This window comes from Salvelinus fontinalis, chromosome 33, assembly GCF_029448725.1.
Source record: "Salvelinus fontinalis isolate EN_2023a chromosome 33, ASM2944872v1, whole genome shotgun sequence".
NCBI classification, from domain to species: domain Eukaryota; kingdom Metazoa; phylum Chordata; class Actinopteri; order Salmoniformes; family Salmonidae; genus Salvelinus; species Salvelinus fontinalis.
Genome location: NC_074697.1, coordinates 22,717,227 through 22,737,401, shown reverse-complemented (window position 1 = coordinate 22,737,401; position 20,175 = coordinate 22,717,227). Strand labels below are relative to the sequence as shown.

Here is a 20,175-nt window from a genome sequence, read left to right as displayed (position 1 = left end):
AGCAAGCAAATAATGTGAGGAAGAACAGAGAGAGCTAAGGACAGGCACTCTGCAGTGGGGTGATTGCAAGGGAACAGAGGTATGAGACAGAGGGAGAGCAGACAGACTGAGAATGTTGGACTTGTTGCCTCACAATGTCTGGACAAGAGACTAGTACTACGAGCCAGCGAGTGTGTGTGTGGGGGGGGGGGGTGCATGAGAGAGACAGTACAACATTCTCTCACACACAAATAAAAGCCATTTGGTGGGCTAAAAAGCAGAAGAAAAAGCAAAGAGATAGCAGAGCCTTGTGGGACTACACAGCTTCCACACACACACACCAGGCTGCATGTTGGAGATAGCAGAGCCCTGTGGGACTACACAGCTTCCACACACACACACCAGGCTGCATGTTGGAGATAGCAGAGCCTTGTGGGACTACACAGCTTCCACACACACACACCAGGCTGCATGTTGGAGATAGCAGAGCCCTGTGGGACTACACAGCTTCCACACACACACCAGGCTGCATGTTGGAGATAGCAGAGCCTTGTGGGACTACACAGCTTCCACACACATACCAGGCTGCATGTTGGAGATAGCAGAGCCCTGTGGGACTACACAGCTTCCTCACACATACCAGGCTGCATGTTGGAGATAGCAGAGCCCTGTGGGACTACACAGCTTCCTCACACACACCAGGCTGCATGTTGGAGATAGCAGAGCCCTGTGGGACTACACAGCTTCCTCACACACACCAGGCTGCATGTTGGAGATAGCAGAGCCCTGTGGGACTGCACAGCTTCCACACACACGCCAGGCTGCATGTTGGAGATAGCAGAGCCCTGTGGGACTGCACAGCTTCCACACACACACCAGGCTGCATGTTGGAGATAGCAGAGCCCTGTGGGACTGCACAGCTTCCACACACACACCAGGCTGCATGTTGGAGATAGCAGAGCCCTGTGGGACTACACAGCTTCCACACACACACACATACCAGGCTGCATGTTGGAGATAGCAGAGCCCTGTGGGACTGCACAGCTTCCTCACACACACCAGGCTGCATGTTGGAGATAGCAGAGCCCTGTGGGACTGCACAGCTTCCACAAACAGGCTACACAGAGAAAGAGAACGACAGTAAGATACACACAGATCATTCGGGTCCCTAACCAAGATACACACACACTAAGCTGAGTGTATATTAGGAGATTGGGCAGGACTTGGATGTGAGAGGGGTTGGAGAGTTGGCAGTGGGCCATCTGTCACCACTGGCTACCCTGTCACACAGGGTTAACAGACTTCTCATCTCTGGACACTCGACCTTCCTCCTCCATCATCATATTTTACATTGGGCTCCTATACACCTTCTCAGACCCATCTAGAAAACATACACACACTGTAAATGTGCACCTGTAACAAACACACACCTGTAACCTATTCAGGTATGCATCAGGTGTCATTCCCCCAAAAGGAAACACTACTGTAGATCTGAATACCCATTCTTAATCTCCCTGACATTCACGTTAAGTGAACACAATGCCTTTACCAAGAATGCAGAATAACTAGCTGAAGAGGAGAGCAATTCATTTTGGCTTTATTCAAAGGTTATACCGTTTCTGTATCAGTAAGGCAGCCCAATTCTGATCTTTTTCCAACTAATTGGTCTTTAGACCAATCAGATATGAAAAGAAAACTGATGCGAAAGGATTGATGTGATTGGTAAAAATATCAATTAGCGGGAAAAGGATCAGAATTGGGCTGCATGGGTAAATGCAGCCTAAGAAACCTATCAACATCATGTTAGAGTCTGCAACACAAAGGAAGCTCCTCATCTTGTGAGATGTGTGACCGCCACCTGTTGGAAATTTCAGGATACTGCTACCATGTTACTCCATTTCTGACTAACAAAAGGGGAATAACATCTAACTCAAAAAGCTTCTAATAGTTCCTCCTCAGTCAGAATCACTGACCCAGACTGTGATCGGCCTTCAACTGATTTCCCGTCAAGGATGTGTTGTTGCTATGGCAATGCTTGGAGTCTTCGTGGTGACGATGCGGGTGTTTGGCATTTAGCAATGTCTCGATGTGACGTTGACTGATGGCTTTAATACACATTCTTCCTATTTAATCTCAGTAATCTATTTAGTCTGTCTCTTAATGACATGAACCGGGACAGTGGTGACAGGTTCACTAGAAAAGTTAATATCATAAATATGATGAAAGTGAAAAAGTTTTTAGTTTGGTGACAGATACACTAGCGACATGGGTTTTTCCTGAAAAGTGACTTGAATAGGAAAAGATTTGGGCCCTTTTTTGGGTCCTACAACTGACATGTTACTTTCAACAAAACACATGGCATATTGTTGATAGACATTACCTGTGACAAGGGTGTAACTGTTTCATAATGTAAATGGGCATTTATGAAGTTTACCTCTAGTCAAGGATGTTATACAGCCCTTCTGGTGAATGAGGTTATAATCAATGTGGAATGCCCTGTCCAGAAATGAAAAGTTGATGTTTCCAGTAACAGGCATGATGAAATGGTGGCTTTAGCCCTGGTCAAGTTCCCATTATCCTCTTCATCACGTTACTGTACTCTATGTACAACTGGAGGAGCAGTCAGTAGTGTTACTACACATGTGAAAACACACTAAGACAGTTCAGTAAAAGGTCTTGATATGGTTTTGAGACACCATCAAGTACTATAAAAAGGACCTTGGAGGTAGTATCATTCATAAACCCTGTACATTTCCTCCATTCAGTCTAACTATCTTAGACCAATAAAGTCACACTCCACTACATGCCAGGCCCTGTCCAACATAAAGCAACACTAAACCACAGCAGATAAGGACACCGCTAGATAACAACCTGCCTGAACCTACTGGAGAAATAAATGCATTCTTTTGATCCTTTTGTTCATATCCTGAAGTATGGATCGAAACGGACTCTGAATTTCCTCAAAGTGTAAAAACGTACATGTGCCTCTACGAGTCCTGAAAGCCACTTCCCTCATGATCTAGATTGTGTAGAAATCAACCACCTAGGATTTCATGATCCGGTGGGTCTCCTCAACTACTACATTATCCATCACTGAACACGTTTACATGCGCACAGTATTCCAGATAGTAGCACATGTCATATATATATATATATCCTGTCTTATTCGGGATTAGCTGATTATATGCACTTTTGATATCCCGCTCACGAGTATCCCTGAACCCATGAATATTCCTCATTTAAGTTCATATGGGTTAAATGGAATAGTAAGTGAAATGTAGACACTATCTGTAGGTCTATAACCTCTCACATGTAGAGTAATATAATATTAACTCCAGTATAATTATGGATTTCTTGTAGTAGGCCAAAAATTATACAACAAATGTTAATTGTGTCTTGAGAACAGGAGTTGAGAAATAGGATCTGTCTTTCAGCATCTCTTGATGTGAATGTACGTGTAACTTATCTTTTGCACTTATGCAAAGTAGACAGTATTTCAACCAGATAAAATATGCACCCAAGACGAAATTAAGTCTTATCAGAAACAGTTTGTTTTCTCAGTTTTTCATTTCCATAAAACGAGTCAAACTGATGACATTTGGACATTTTGCACGGGAACAATCTTTCCACTGTTCCAGAGTTATTGCATTTTCTCCCCGGTCCCTAAATGAAACAGACAACTTTACCGTGTTAACTGGATTATACTGCATTCATTCTATTGATGAAAGACATTCTGGTGAGCAATACTTATTTTGGTCTTCTGGGCAACCCATTATGACAGAAGAGAAGCTGCATGTATCTAACTATAGTTGACAAACGGCCTACCAAGTGCTGGAAATGATAAGCAGAAACGTATCTAAATTAGGGGTGAAAGTAAGCTATACCGCCCAGTAGACTACGGTGTATCAGCAAAATACATTCTTATGGAATTATTATGGTGGATGGAACTGCGCAGGTATAGCCTACTTTAAGTGATTTGTTTGATAACCAGACGGGGAAAAAATAAGAGAATCACAACACCCATGAGACGTGAAACTGAGCCTGCACAGACACTGAGCCTGCACAGACACTGAGCCTGCACAGACACTGAGCCTGCACAGACACTGAGCCTGCACAGACACTGAGCCTGCACAGACACTGAGCCTGCACAGACACTGAGCCTGCACAGACACTGAGCCTGCACAGACAGCGAAAAACAACAGTAAACGTGATACACTATTTACATGCCACAGTATCCCTTCTAAGATCAGCATATCCCAGGCATCTTATCCGGGTTTCTCATAACCGGGATAATAGCTTTTTTGGGGATATTGTAAAAGGGTATGATGTTTAACTCGAACGAATAACGAGATATTGGTGGGCATGTAAACATGGTCAATGAGTTAGTATATTTCTAGCTGCTAACGTCTGATCTACTCTTACTTCCTCATACCACTTCTTCTCGTTTCTATTTGTGGTGTAAAATGTCACATGACTACTTCCACAACTCAACTATGAATACCCCCGGACACACACAAACGTTTTGTTATTCTATCCTCGTGTGGACCTAAAATTGATTTCCATTCAAAATCCAATTTTCCCTAGCCTCTTACCCTAATTGTAACCTTAACCCTAAAACCTAAGCTTAAAATAGCCTTTGTTCTCATGGGGATGTGGGAAATGTCCCCACGAGGGAACATTATTCTTGTTTTACTATCCTTGTGGGGACTTTAGGTCTTTAGATAGAAGAACCAACCCACACACACTTCATGTGAACAGGGTCTCATTGCCTCCATTGAAGCAGCCCTCTCGTGAGGTCATGTGATTAGCACGTGGTGCCAATTTGAAAAGGTGGAAGGTCAATTTCACACTCAAACACACTAAGATTAGCCTACAACTACCACTAACCACTGTTTCAAATGAAAACATTAATGACTACAACCACACACAACTACAACCACATCAATTTCAGGAGGGGAAACGGTGAAACAGGCAGAGGGGAGGACAGGGAGGAGTATAATTTATGGCTGTATTGATTTCCAATGCTCCTTTATGGGCCTTTTATGTCAGTTTAGCACTTTGGCAACACTTGCTTTGGTGACACATCAATACTGCACACTGAGCTAGAGACGGGAGTGTGAGTGAGAGAACGTGTGTGAGAGTAGAAGAGAGATTAAATTGTAAATGTGAGTCTTTCATTGAGTGGAAATTTGAGACGAGTTTGAATTGGATCCGGGTGTGCGCACCTGTATGTGAACATACAGTGCACTCGGAAAGTATTCAGACCCCTTGTCTTTTTCCACATTGTTACGTTACAGCCTTATTCTAAAATGGATTAAATAAAAACATTTCCTCATTAATCTAGACAATACCTCATAATGACAAAGTGAAAACAGGTTTTTAGTAATATTAGCAAATTCATAAAAATATCAACAGAAATACCTTATTTACATAACTTTTCAGATACTTTGCTATGAGACTCGAAATTGAGCTCAGGTGCATCCTGTTTCCATTGATCATCCTTGAGATGTTTCTACAACTTGGAGTCCACCTGTCAGTGGTGTAAAGTACTTTAGTAAAACACTACTTAATTCGTTTTTTGGGGTATTGTTGACTACTTTTAATTCACTACATTCCTAAAGAAAATGTTATTTTTTACTCCATACACTTTCCCTGACACCCAAAAGTATTCATTACATTTTAAATGGTTAGGAGGACAGAAAAATAGTCTAATTCACACACTTATCAAGACATCATCCCTTGTCATCCCTACTGCCTGTGATCGACTCACTAAACACGTTTCATTTGTTAATGTCTGAGTGTTGGCGTGTGCCCCTGGCTATCTGTACATTTTTTTAAAACAAGAAAATGGTGCCACCTGGTTTGCTTCATATAAAGAATTTGAAAAGATGTATACTTTACCTTTAACTTTTGATACTTAAGTATATTTTAAACCAAATACTTTTACTCAAGTAGTATTTTAGTGGGTGACTTTTACTTGAAATCTTTTCTATTAAGGTATCTTTACTTTGATGTAGACCTTTGGAACATCTACACCTTCACAATATATCCAGTATTTATTTTAGACAGGTCTAACGAAGCATGATATGAAGAAAATGTAGTCTATTTCAGAAGAACAGAATAGCATACTCTGAAATGTCCTTAGGTCCTGATCTGGCAATGCAAAATGTCTTTGGGCGACAAGTTCATTTAGCTGACAAGATTTGCTTAGAATTCCGAGGCATTATTTTATAGTATGAAGAATACAATTGAACACAGCTGAATAAAAGACTGGAGGGAGTGCGCACATGCGGCTATTTTGTGTTGAGCGGTTAACAAAAAAATAATGTACTCCTTACATTAATAACTCAAAATTAAGCATAACTAAAGTTGTTAAACAAATGTTGGGCTACAGGTTTTGATTTTTAATACATGCACATTTGTGGCCTGCTGGAGGTCATTTAGCAGGGCTCTGGCAGTGCTCCTCCTTGCACAAAGGCGGAGGTAGCGGTCCTGCTGCTGGGTTGTTGCCCTCCTACGGCCTCGTCCACGTCTCCTGATGTACTGGCCTATCTCCTGGTAGCGCCTCCATGCTCTGGACACTACGCTGACAGACACAGCAAACCTTGCCACAGCTCGCATTGATGTGCCATCCTGGATGAGCTGCACTACCTGAGCCACTTGTGTGGGTTGTAGACTCCGTCTCATGCTACCACTAGAGTGAAAGCACCGCCAGCATTCAAAAGTGACCAAAACATCAGCCAGGAAGCATAGGAACTGAGAAGTGGTCTGTGGTCACCACCTGCAGAACCACTCCTTTATTGGGGGTGTCTTGCTAATTGCCTATAATTTCCACCTTTTGTCTATTCCATTTGCACAACAGCATGTGAAATTTATTGTCAATCAGTGTTGCTTCCTAAGTGGACAGTTTGATTTCACAGAAGTGTGATTGACTTGGAGTTACATTGTGTTGTTTAAGTGTTCCCTTTATTTTTTGGAGCAGTATATATATATATACACACACACACACACACACACACTGGGGAGAACAAGTATTGGATACACTGCCGATTTTGCAGGTTTTCCTACTTACAAAGCATGTAGAGGTCTGTAATTTTTATCATGGGTACACTTCAACTGCGAGAAGTGTACCAAAAATCAAAGATTCCGTCTCTCACAGTTGAAGAAAAAATCCAGAAAAATCACATTGTATGATTTTTAAGTAATTAATTTCCATTATATTGCATGACATAAGTAATTGATAGATCAGAAAAGCAGAACCTAATATTTAGTACAGAAACCTTTGTTTGCAATTAGAGATCATACGTTTCCTGTAGTTCTTGACCAGGTTTGCACACACTGCAGCAGAGATTTTGGCCCACTCCTCCATACAGACCTTCTCCAGATCCTTCAGGTTTCTGGGCTGTCGCTGGGCAATACGGACTTTCAGCTCCCTCCAAAGATTTTCTATTGGGTTCAGGTCTGGAGACTGGCTAGGCCACTCCAGGACCTTGAGATGCTTCTTACGGAGCCACTTCTTAGTTGCCCTGGCTGTGTGTTTCGGGTCGGTGTCATGCTGGAAGACCCAGCCACGACCCATCTCAATGCTCTTACTGAGGGAAGGAGGTTGTTGGCCAAGATCTCACGATACATGGCCCCATCCATCCTCCCCTCAATACGGTGCAGTAGTCCTGTCCCCTTTGCAGAAAAGCATACCCAAAGAATGATGTTTCCACCTCCGTGCTTCACGGTTGGGATGGTGTTCTTGGGGGTTGTACTCATCCTTCTTCCTCCAAACACGGCGAGTGGAGTTTAGACCAAAAAGCTCTATTTTTGTCTCATCAGACCACATGACCTTCTCCCATTCCTCCTCTGGATCATCCAGATGGTCATTGGCAAACTTCAGACGGGCCTGGACATGCGCTGGCTTGAGCAGGGGGACCTTGCGTGCGCTGCAGGATTTTAATCCATGACGGCGTAGTGTGTTACTAAGGGTTTTCTTTGAGACTGTGGTCCCAGCTCTCTTCAGGTCATTGGCCAGGTCCTGCAGTGTAGTTATGGGCTGATCCCTCACCTTCCTCATGTTAATTGATGCCCCACGAGCTGAGATCTTGCATGGAGCCCCAGACCGAGGGTGATTGACCGTCATCTTGAACTTCCATTTTCTAATAATTGCGCCAACAGTTGCTGCCTTCTCACCAAGCTGCTTGCCTATTGTCCTGTAGCCCATCCCAGCTTTGTGCAGGTCTACAATTTTATCCCTGATGTCCTTACACAGCTCTCTGGTCTTGGCCATTGTGGAGAGGTTGGAGTCTGTTTGATTGAGTGTGTGGACAGGTGTCTTTTATACAGGTACGAGTTCAAACAGGTGCAGTTAATACAGTTAATGAGTGGAGAACAGGAGGGCTTCTTAAAGAAAAACTAACAGGTCTGTGGGAGCTGGAATTCTTACTGGTTGGTAGGTGATCAAATACTTATGACATGCAATAAAATGCAAATTAAATTACTTAAAAATCATACAATGTGATTTTCTGGATTTTTGGTACACTTCTCGCAGTTGAAGTGTACCTATGATAAAAATTACAGACCTCTACATGCTTTGTAAGTAGGAAAACCTGCAAAATCGGCAGTGTATCCAATACTTGTTCTCCCCACTGTATGTATGTATGTATGTATGTATGTATACACACACACACACATACGTTCTGAAAGCCCCCAGAGTCTGCAATACCACCAAGCAAGCGGCACCACGAAGACCAAGGTGCTCTCCAAACAGGTCAGGGACAAAGTTGTGGAGAAGTACAGATCAGGGTTGGGTTATAAAAAAATATCAGAAACTTTGAACATCCCACGGAGCACCATTTAAATCCATTATTAAAAAATGGAAAGAATATGGCACAACAAACCTGCCAAGAGAGGGCCGCCCACCAAAACTCACCGACCAGGCAAGGAGGACATTAATCAGAGAGGCAACAAAAAGACCAAAGATAACCCTGAAGGAGCTGCAAAGCTCCACAGCAGAGATTGGAGTATCTGTTCATAGGACCATTTTAAGCTGTACACTCCACAGAGCTGGGCTTTACAGAATATTGGCCAGAAAAAAAGCCATTGCTTAAAGAAAAAAATAAGCAAACACGTTTGGTATTCGGCAAAAGGCATGTGGGAGACTCCCCAAACATGTGGAAGAAGGTATTCTGGACAGATGAGACAAATTGAGCTTTTTGGCCATCAAGGAAAACGCTATGTTTGGCGCAAACCCAACACCTCTCACAACCACAAGAATACCATCCCCATGTTGGTGGCAGCATCATGCTGTGGGGATGTTTTTCCCCATCGGCAGGTACTGGGAAACTGGTCAGAATTGAAGGAATGATGGATGGCGCTAAATACAGGGAAATTCTTGGGGGAAACCTGTTTCAGTCTTCCAGAGATTTGAGACTGTGTTTTAGGTTCACCTTCCAGCAGGACAATGACCCTAAGCATACTGCTAAAGCAACACTCGAGTGGTTTAAGCGGAAACATTTAAATGTCTTGGAATAGTCTAGTCAAAGCCAATACATCCATCCAATTGAGAATCTGTGGTATAACTTAAAGATTGCTGTACACCAGCGAAACCAAGCCAACTTGAAGGAGCTGGAGCAGTTTTGTCTTGAAAAAAGGGCAAAAATCTCAGTGGCTAGATGTGCCAAGCTTATAGAGACATACCCCAAGAGACTTGCAGCTGTAATTGCTGCAAAAGGTGGCTCTACAAAGTATTGACTTTGGGGGGAGGGGGGGGGGGGGGGGGGGGGGGGGGAAATAGTTATGCACGCCCAAGTTCAGTTTGTGTCTTACTTTCTTGTTTGATTCACAAATAACAAACATTTATTTTCAAAGTGGTAGGCATGTTGTGTAAATCAAATGATACAAAGCCCCAAAAAATCCATTTTAATTCCAGATTGTTAGGCAACACAATAGTAAAAATGCCAAAGGGGATGAATACCTTCGCAAGCCACAGTATGCACTTAAAATAGTGAACTGAGGACACTTATGCCCGTGGTTTCTTTGCATGCCAGCCAGGTAGGCTGTAAAGATAAGTAACATGCTTCATTTTAAGAAAGCTTAGAAATAAATATAGTAGGCCAAGCCTATAGAAAGCTGATCCTCCTATTTTTAGTAGAGGCCATCACTGTTTTCTCACACAATTGCATAGCCTATTGAAATGTTGCACAACATGAGCTCATGGGCTCTCATGAAGAGTGTGATTTAGATTTTCAAATACATTTGCATTTATGTCAGAGTGATTAGACGGATAGAGTGCTGAGTACAAGGCAGTTAGCAAGTTTGGTAGGCTACTAATGACCATCAGCAGCATTACAGCTTGGAGAAGCCTAATTAACGTGACTAAACAGTCACGTGGAATTTGACTGCCTTCATGACACGTGACCGCCTGTGTGGTGGAAATACTGTCACAGCAACAGTCCTTGACATGATTTGGGAAGGCACACCTGTGTATATAAAAAGGTCCCACAGTAGACTGTGCATGTCAGAGCAAAAACCAAGCAAAAACCATGAGGTCAAAGGAATTGTCTGTATAACTCAGACAGGATTGTGTCGAGGCACCGATCTGGGGAAGGGTACCAAAACATTTCTGAAGCATTGAAGGTCCCCAAGACCATGGTGGCCTCCGTCATTCCTAAACGAAAGAAGTTTGGAACCACAAAGAATCTTCCTAGAGCTGGCCGTTCGTACAAACTGAGCAATTGGGGGTGAAGTGCCTTGGTCAAGGAGGTGACCAAGAAGCCGATGGTCACTCTGAAAGAGCTCCCGAGTTCCTCTGTGGAGATGGGAGAACCTTCCAGAATGACAACCATCTCTGCAGCACTCCACCAATCAGGCCTTTATGGTAGAGTAGCCAGACGGAAGCCACACAGCTAAAGGCACATGACAGCCCGCTTGGAGTTTGCCAAAAGGCACCCAAAGGATTCTCAGACCATGACAAACAAGATTCTCTGGTCTGATGAAACCAAGACGGAACTCTTTGGCCTGAATGCCAAGCATCATGACTGGAGGAAACCTGGCACCATCGCTACGGTGAAGCACGGTGGTGGCAGCATCATGCTGTGGGGATGTTTATCAGCAGCACGGGCTGGGAGACAAGATAGAGGGAAAGATGAACAGAGAAAGTACAGAGAGATCCTTGATGAAAACCAGAGCGCTCAGGACCTCAGACTGGGGCGAAGGTTCACCTTCCAACAGGACAACGACCCTACACACACAGTGGCTTCGGGACAAGTCTCCGAATGTCCTTCAGTGGCCCAGAATTGAACCCAATCTAAAATCTCTGGAGACCTGAAAATAGCTGTGCAGCGACGCTCCCCATTCAACCTGACAGAGCTTGAGAGGATCTGCAGAGAAGAATGGGAGTAACTCCCCAAACACAGATGTGGCAAGCTTGTAGCATCATACCGAAGAGGACGCGAGGCTGTAATTGCTTCCAAAGGCGCTTCAACAAAGTACTGGGTAATGGGTCTGAATACTTATGTAAATGTGATCTTTTTTATATTTTTAATACATTTGCACACAAAAAAAAACATTTATTGCTTTGCCATTATAGGGTATATTGTGTAGATTAATGAGGGAAAAAACTATTTAATCCATTTAAGAATAAGGCTGTATTGTAACAAAATGTGGAAGAAGTCAAGGGGTCTGAATACTTTCCGAATGCACTGTATGTGTTACAGGTGTGTTCATATACATAGATTATGCCCAAACTTGTGTGTGTGTGCGACTGACCGGTCACAAGAGCAGGCCACCATCAAACTGAGGAGGTTGTAGATTATGAAGGTGAAGATGACAGCTGTGATGGTTCCTCGAGGTATGGAGTAGCTAGGGTTCTTCAGGTCACCTGGGACACAGCACAACACCAGGTCAGACACACACATCTCTGATCCCTTGGATAACTCCTGAATGACCCCTTTGAAAATTGAGCAGCTAAATAGAAATTCAATCTCTCCACCCATTGATCAAACATCCATTTCTTACCTGACATGTTGGATCCAGCCATGATGCCTGTGCACCCGTTAAACATGACGGCAAACACCGTAGCAAAGGACATCATGGTTCCTGTTGTGTAGTCCACAGCATAATCAGCTAGAGAAAGGGGGGGGGGGGGCGGATTTAGAAATCAATTCAATCAGCTCCATGTCCGAATCCACCCCAAATCCAGATATTTAACCAAAAAAATGGAATTGATGAACATGCATGCCTCTTGGAATTCAAAAAGTACAGAAATGTCATATCTCGCCATCGCTGGTTCAAGTATAGTTTGTGTTACATATGAAGCCATTGACTTTTAACCCACTTCTCATTGGAGGGTAAGCTTTACAGTGGCAAACAACGTGTGTCATTTTGTTGACAACAGGGTCTTTGAAGGTGCTGTGTGTGTGTGTGTGTGTGTGTGTGTGTGTGTGTGTGTGTGTGTGTGTGTGTGTGTGTGTGTGACTGAGTTATGGCGATTAGCAGAGTAATCATGTGGTTGATTTCCACACTGAAAATAAATCCCTCAGGTCAGTGAGGTTGGTATGTTATGGTGGAAATGGGGAGCCAAAGGATATTTACAATACCCACTAATTACAATTAAATAATGAATTACCTTCTTCACTGCCACCAAGCCTGATAAACATTCAGCAAAACAAGAGGCTTAAACCTATAATTGGTGTGTGTGTCTAAGATAATAAACAAGTACATTCTGCCACCATAAAGTATGCATAACTGACATTACTAGCCTGTTCAACCTCTTTCGTATTGTCTGAGATCCCTAAAGATTGGAAAGCTGCAGCGGTCATCCCCCTCTTCAAAGGGGGAGACACTCTAGACTCAAATTTTTACAGACCTATATCCATCCTGCCCTGCCTTTCTAAAGTCTTCGAAAGCCAAGTTAAACAGATCAACGACCATTTCGAATCCCACCGTACCTTCTCCGCTATGCAATCTGGTTTCCGAGCTGGTCATGGGTGCACCTCTGCCACGCTCAAGGTCCTAAACTATATCATAACCGCCATCGATAAAAGACAGTACTGTACAGCCGTTTTCATCAACCTGGCCAAGGCTCTCGACTCTGTCAATCACCGCATTCTTATCAGCAGACTCCATAGCCTTGGTTTCTCAAATGACTGCCTCGCCTGGTTCACCAACTACTTCTCAGAGTTCAGTGTGTAAAATCGGTTCAATTCTCGGGCTGACTCTTTTCATATCAGTGATGTCGCTCATACTGCTGGTGATTCTCTGATCCACCTCTACGCAGACGACACCATTCGGTATACATCTGGCCTTTCTTTGGACACCTGTGTTAAACCTCCAAATGAGTGTCAATGCCATACAACACTCATTCCGTGGCCTCCAACTGCTCTTAAAAGCAAGTAAAACTAAATGCATGCTCTGCAACCAATCGCTGCCCGCACCCGCCCGCCCAGCATCACTACTCTGGACGGTTCTGACTTACCTAGGTGTCTGATTAGACTTTAAACTTTCCTCCCAGAATCACATTAAGCATCTCCAATACAAAATTAAATCTAGAATCAGGTTCTTACTTCGCAACAAAGCCTCCCTCACTCATGCTACCAAACATACCCTCGTAAAACTGACTATCCTACCGATCCTTAACTTCGGCAATGTAATTTACAAAATAGCCTCCAACACTCTACTCAGCAAATTGGATGTAGTCTATCACAGTGCCATCCGTTTTGTCACCAAAGCTCCATATACTACCCACCACTGCGACCTGTATGCTCTCGTTGGCTGGCCTTCGCTACATATTCGTCGCCAAACCCACTGGCTCCACGTCATCTAAGTCTTTGCTAGGTAAATCCCCACCTCATCTCAGCTCACGGGTCACCATAGCAACGCCCACCCGTAGCACACGCTCCAGCAGGTATATTTCACTGGTCATCCCCAAAGCCAACACCTCCTTTCCTTCCAGTTCTCTGCTGCCAATGACTGGAACAAATTGCAAAAGTCACTGAAGCTGGAGACTTACATCTCCCTCACTATCTATAAGAATCAGCTGTCAAGAGCAGCTTACCAATCCCTGCACCTGTACACAGCCCATCTGTAAACAGCCCACCCAACTACTTCATCCCCATTTTATTATTTTTTGTTGTTGCTCTTTTGCACCCCAGTATCTCTATCCCATGTGTAACTCTGGGCTGTTGTTTTTGTTGCACTGCTTTGCTTTATCTTGGCCAGGTCGCAATTGTAAATGAGAACTTGTTATCAACTGGCCTACTTGGTTAAATAAAAGGTAAAATAAAATAAAAAATAAAACATGAGACATCACTCACATTGTTTATGCTCACATTAATAATGCTTTGCTATATTAAATTCCTTAAAGATGCACTATGCAGAAATCTCTCCGCCATTTCCTGGTTGCTAAAATTCTAATGACAGTTTATGTGAGAAAACAAGCAAGCATAGTGTAGAGAATCTTGTACAATCTAAACTGCTGTGAAATATACATTCCATAAACAAAAAATATTATATTACCAGCTGTTCGAAGCTGGTGTACAAAACCGAAAGCAAAAGACGAATGAAACTTAGGAACGGGAAGCATAGAAATACCACACTTAGAACACATCTACTGCTTCTTAGACTTGCTTTAAATGCAAATGACAGATCTATAACACACACTTCTATGTGAATTTGGTAGGGGCACCCAAAAAGTTACACATTGCAGCTTAAATCAAGTGCAATTCTATTTAGAATGACACATTCATTAAGCACACACATTTATATTGGTGCACAACCCCCCCCCCCCCCCACCATCGCGCAGACAGACCCCCTTTCTCACCATCCAGGTTGCCCAGGAGTGTGTTCAGTTTAAAGCCGGTGAAGTTGGCCATGGTCGGCGGCTGTGGCCCCGTGCCGTTGTGGATGGGCGGAGTGGCGGGCAGGAGGATGGTGCGCGGGCGCACGGCAAAGAAGCTGATAAAGATGGTGGCCAGCACCAGCATGACCACCAGGAAGATGATGAAGGAGGCTTTGGCGTAGATCTCTGCCCCCACCAGACACACAAGCAAGCAGAGGAGAAGGATGCCGGTGGCATAGAGCAACGACCACCAATACCCCGCTGGCAACACCTGGAGGGAACCCGCTGGGCTCACCCCATCTGGAGAGGGAAAGGAGAGATGGGGGTGAGAAGAGGAGGTGAGGTAAGTGGGGGGGTTAGTAGGTTAAAAGGTGAGGGGGTTGATGAGAAGATGAGGGAGTGAAGGAATGAGGTGATAGTTGAAACAGACCATGAAAAGGTCAAAGGGTTGTAATCCAATTCCATTTAAAATGTTCAATTTGATTCAATAAGCTTTAAAAATGGGCATGACATGCATGAGCAGACATTGTCAAAACAGATTAGTTTTAGATCAAATACAATATACTAAAAAAGTAGTCTGTCAATATAAACAGAGCACAGGTTGGTATTTATTGGGATGACTCATGTACTGGAGGCAGCTCTGCAGGGTTGTCACTAGCTGGTACACCAAAAAGTAATACAATCAGATTTTAAACCTAACCACACTGGCAACCTTATGCCTTACCTTTATTAAGATCAAAAAGTAAATATTTGTTTTCATAAATGTATACAATAATTTCCAATTTCGAATTTGCCGCTGGCCCATCTTATGGAAATCACTCAGCTCTGCCTCCAGGACAAGATTCATCCGAATAAACATTGACCCGCAAACCGAGCAGGAAGAGGTAGAGAGCATGGCTGTATACCTTCTGGAAGCCCGAAGGTTGCTACTATGGCCTCGACCAGACCCAGGATATAGAGGGCACTGCTACACACATTAGCCAGGAAGAACATGACGCCTAGACTGCCCCCAAACTCTGGCCCCAACGCACGACTTATCATGTCTGGGTGAGGAGGGGGTTAAGGCTGGGATACACAGGGGTTATGAGTGAGTGTCAATATGTGAGAGAAATAGTGTATGTGGACACTATAATGAAGTGAAGGCCTTTAAAATGTGAATGTGATCAGGCACTGAAAGAAATAGGCCCAGGCACAGACACTCATTCCCATCCTCCTTTCACACACTCACAATGTGTCTTACAGATAAAGTGAAAACAATACCAGCCATTCACTGACACACAGAAATATCTATATGTTGAGGAATGCAATGCTACATTAATGAAACTGAAAGAGCACTGTAAGGTGGAGTGTGTGTGTACAGCAAATGGGCCTGAAATGCCATGTCTATCTATCATGTACAGCTGTGTGTGTATTGCTGAGGAGGATACAGTAGGCCCCTCCTGCGTCCAGAGCTCCATTGGTTGAGATGGCACACACAGACAGCACGGTCATACTGATGATGAAGTAGGCCACTAAGAACATGGCTATGGCCTGATACAGCCCACACTGGCCCACCACGAAACCTGACGGGAGAGGAGAGAACACAAGGACCACACTATGGTTTAACATTTCAAATTCAAATCATCTCAGTCTCTAACAGGAACTGAGTTTGGTGGTTTAACAACTTTCTTACAGCAAGTTGGAACTTGGAATGTACAGTAACTGTCAACAAGAACATGCAGTGGGGAATTCTCATTGGCTTTCACCTTCACTATACAGTTGAGACAGCAGTTTGACCCTCCTCCCCCATGTGAAGTTACACAATCATGTAATTATTAATCAAAACACCATGCCAAGGAATCCAGTTATGTTTAAGAAATGTTTTTCAATGTCACACACAGTAAAATCAGTTTAGACTGATAATAGCCTATGGCAAAATACCAAACTTCTACAATGCTACAATTTGCTTGCAACATTCACCAATAGGTCAAAATGCAGAACAAGTTACGTCATGCTTTTAACCAAAACAGAAGTCATCCAATTCACTGTACACCACTCCTATGCATTGAAACAGAAGTGCCATATTGTTCCATATAAGGTATAATGCAGTGCTTATGTTATATGGAATGTTATTCTTGTCTCTCAAACTAGTGGCTGTTCAACGTTTGCGTGTCTACACCCCAGCAGCTGAGGTATCACGAGACAGGGGGCAAAACAGAGGGTGGAACACACCAAGGCAAGAGAGAGAACACTCACAGACAGACCACTGTACTTACCGAGAGAACTCTGTGATAGAATAAAATACCTCTGAACAAATAAAACAGATGAGACATTGACGAATGGGGATTGTGTTTGTAAACATATCTTCAGATTATTTGTGAATACACTATGGATACGGATGTCATTATTGCCATCAGATATTGGACCTCGAGGTCTGCATCATGTGAATGTGATTAATGGCTCGAGACTGAAGTTATAGCGCAAGTAAATACTCAATTTCTTGCAAGAACTACATTTTACTCCATATTGTTAGTCCACTTGAAACTACCATATTCCTCCAGTAAGAAAATTGTTGTCGTACATTTTTACACATTTATCATCATGACTATGACCACATAACGATCCGGGATGCACTCACTCCAGATTCCAACGCTAATTTCTGCCCGATGTAGAATTCAATACAATTCAACGTCGGGTTTCCAGGCAACAACTGGCTCAAAGTTACCAACATGGGCCTATAATAAAGCTATTTTGTGGACATTGTAATACATAACAGTAGGCTATAACCTTACTCACCAATTCGTAGGAAGACCACCACGCTGAACATAGACAGCAAGGTGGGTATCACCACACCAAAGAATGTGGAGAGCTTTTTGGGCCGGCTGTGGTGCGCCGACTTCCGTCTGTAAACTGCCGGGGACTGCTCCACAGCCTCCCTGGGAAGACACGGTTGATGCTCCCCCGACTGCTCATTGACACTTGTGGAGAGGCGATAGTGCAGGAGTGGTGTCCTCTCCGACATGGCAAAGCTGCTGTTGGCTACTACGACTAACCAGAACTTAGAAACACCCTGTCACCAATTGTGTCGGCTTTATCAACTAAGCTAGTTTCTAGAGTTCACTCTCAAACATTGAAGCAAAAATCAGTGCGCATGACTTTACTACATTTTCTTCTCAAATCATGTAAACAGACGCTGAACAACATTGCACCAATCGTTACAATCTGAATGCTAATCAATATAGTTTGCCTACCTCGACATTAGAAATAGTTTCTCTTCGTGTGGCCTAACCCCACTCGAAAACACTATATTGTAGTGGGCCTACATTACAAAACACACATTATCGTAAAAGTTGTCTGTCGAATTTGTTGGCACTTTCCAACAATCCGTGAACATTGTGAAGCTAGAGCCATTTAGGTCACGCAATCACACAGCAAATGTTCAAAATAAAAGTCCCCCCTCTAGTAACCTAACGCAGCAGGGGTAAAATAAAGACCTGAGCGGAGTTCCCACGTTTTCAGTGGAAAGGAACCTAGGTTGAAGATACTGTATCCCTAAAAACTGAAAGCATCCAGTTGTTACCATCGCCAGAACAACCGAATGCATCCAGTTGTGGCCTACACCGTTAAGGGTGAGTTTAAAGTTGCTTAAACATACATTTATTGAAAATACAAACAATATATTATTGAAATCAAATAACAAACATTGATTTACGGGATTGTTTTTTTATTAAAATGATGATGTTTTACATTATAGTCCCTTGTAAAAAACAACAACAATATCAACACAATACCGACAACAGTAAATGGTTTTTAACTACTATCAACTCGTAACAGAACAGGATTTAAAAGTTTTGAAGTGAACATTTTCACATTGACCCTGTCTAGGGGTAACTTTGGATGGGGCCACAGTGTCCCCCGACCCTGCATATCTCAGTCCCCAGTATCTATGCTGCAATAGCCTATGTGCCAGGTTATTATCTGGTGTACTGTAATCTTAGGCATGCTCTCTAGGACGACGCCTGATGACTCCTGGCTGTCCCCATCCCCAGTCCACCCAGTTCTACTGTTCTGCCTGCAGCTGAAGACCCATGACCTAATTCACCAGGTGTGCTACCTTGTCCCGGGACTTGCTGTTTCAACCCCTTCTCTCTCTCTCTCTCTCTCTCTCTCTCTCTCTCTCTCTCTCTCTCTCTCTCTCGCTCTCGCTCTCGCTCTCGCTCTCGCTCTCTCTCTCTCCTGGCCTTGCTGTTTTGACCTCTGAATGTATGGCTATGAAAAGCCAACTGACATTGACTCCTGAGGTTTTGAACTATTGTACTCTCTAAATAGTTTTCATTATAGCTCTACACATGACATTTATACTGTACCATTTAAACTATAGAAGTTGTCAGCCCTGTACATCTGCATGCTATTGTATTTTGGAATCCTCAGACCCTCTACTAATGGGATCTTGTGTCATTAGGGTATTTTTTAGAGCTCTGTAAATAAGGCCTCTATTGAAAATGTCAATTTTAAACTTATGCGGTCAATCTTCATGGTATGACACTGGATCTTATTAGTAGAGGGTCTGAGTATACTAAAATACCTCTGTTTATTTGTGACAACTTCTCTAGTTTAAATGGTGGAGTAGAAATTAGATGTGGATAGCTATAATGAAAAAACGTTTTGTTAATAAGTGAAAGTAGGTCAACTAACAAAAAAGTATCTAATGCAGTTAATCTTCCTGGTATGACACTGGATCTTATTAGTAGAGAGTCTGATGATTCTAAAACATCCCCCTTTATTGGTGATAATTTATAGTTTTAACAGTACATTAGCAAGCAGCTGTATAGGGCTGTAATGAAGGCCTCCAATGAGAATGTATTTTTTGGTCAGTGGTCACAGTAGCTTTCTGCTGATAAAAGATACTTATGCAGTCAATCTTCATGGTTTGAAACTGGATCTTATTAGTAGAGGGTCTGAAATACCCCCCTTTAATGCTGATGACTTCTATAGTTTAAAATAAATGTTATAGAATCAAACATCTGTAGATCATCGATCACATTTATTTCATAAAGCCCTTCTTACATCAGCAGTTGTCACCAAGTGCTTTACAGATACCCAGCTTAAAACCCCAAAGAGCATGCAATGAAGATGCAGAAGCACAGTGGCTAGGAAAAACGCCATAGAAATCAGGAACCTACTGTAGGAAGAAACCTAGAGAGGAACCAGGCTCTATATTTTTTGTCTTTTTAAGTGACTTTAAACTATATATGTTTTGTGGTTTTAAATCAAAAAACGTCCTCTAACAGTCAAGTAATTTTTTTTCAGGGGGACTTTGTTATTAGAAAATTAGCGTATGATTATGTCAAGTTAATGGCGCTAGCTTTTGTGATGTTGGCCGTGTTCGAGAG

At 43.0% G+C, this 20,175-nt stretch overlaps 1 protein-coding gene across 1 annotated transcript in view; it reads right to left on the bottom strand.

Annotated features, from left to right (window-relative positions):
* The window catches only part of zgc:153039 (uncharacterized protein LOC767698 homolog), a 50,019-nt gene extending 31,827 nt beyond the window's left edge, over positions 1-18,192 (bottom strand). The window contains exons 1-6 of the mRNA XM_055895320.1: positions 17,579-18,192; positions 16,231-16,365; positions 15,709-15,846; positions 14,786-15,103; positions 11,983-12,090; positions 11,734-11,845 (exon numbers count right to left, since the gene is read on the bottom strand). Coding sequence (XP_055751295.1) covers positions 11,734-11,845; positions 11,983-12,090; positions 14,786-15,103; positions 15,709-15,846; positions 16,231-16,365; positions 17,579-17,804 — 1,037 coding nt within the window. The 5' untranslated portion in view covers positions 17,805-18,192. The remainder of the gene's footprint in view (positions 1-11,733; positions 11,846-11,982; positions 12,091-14,785; positions 15,104-15,708; positions 15,847-16,230; positions 16,366-17,578) is intronic.
* Between the last annotated feature and the right edge of the window lie 1,983 nt (positions 18,193-20,175).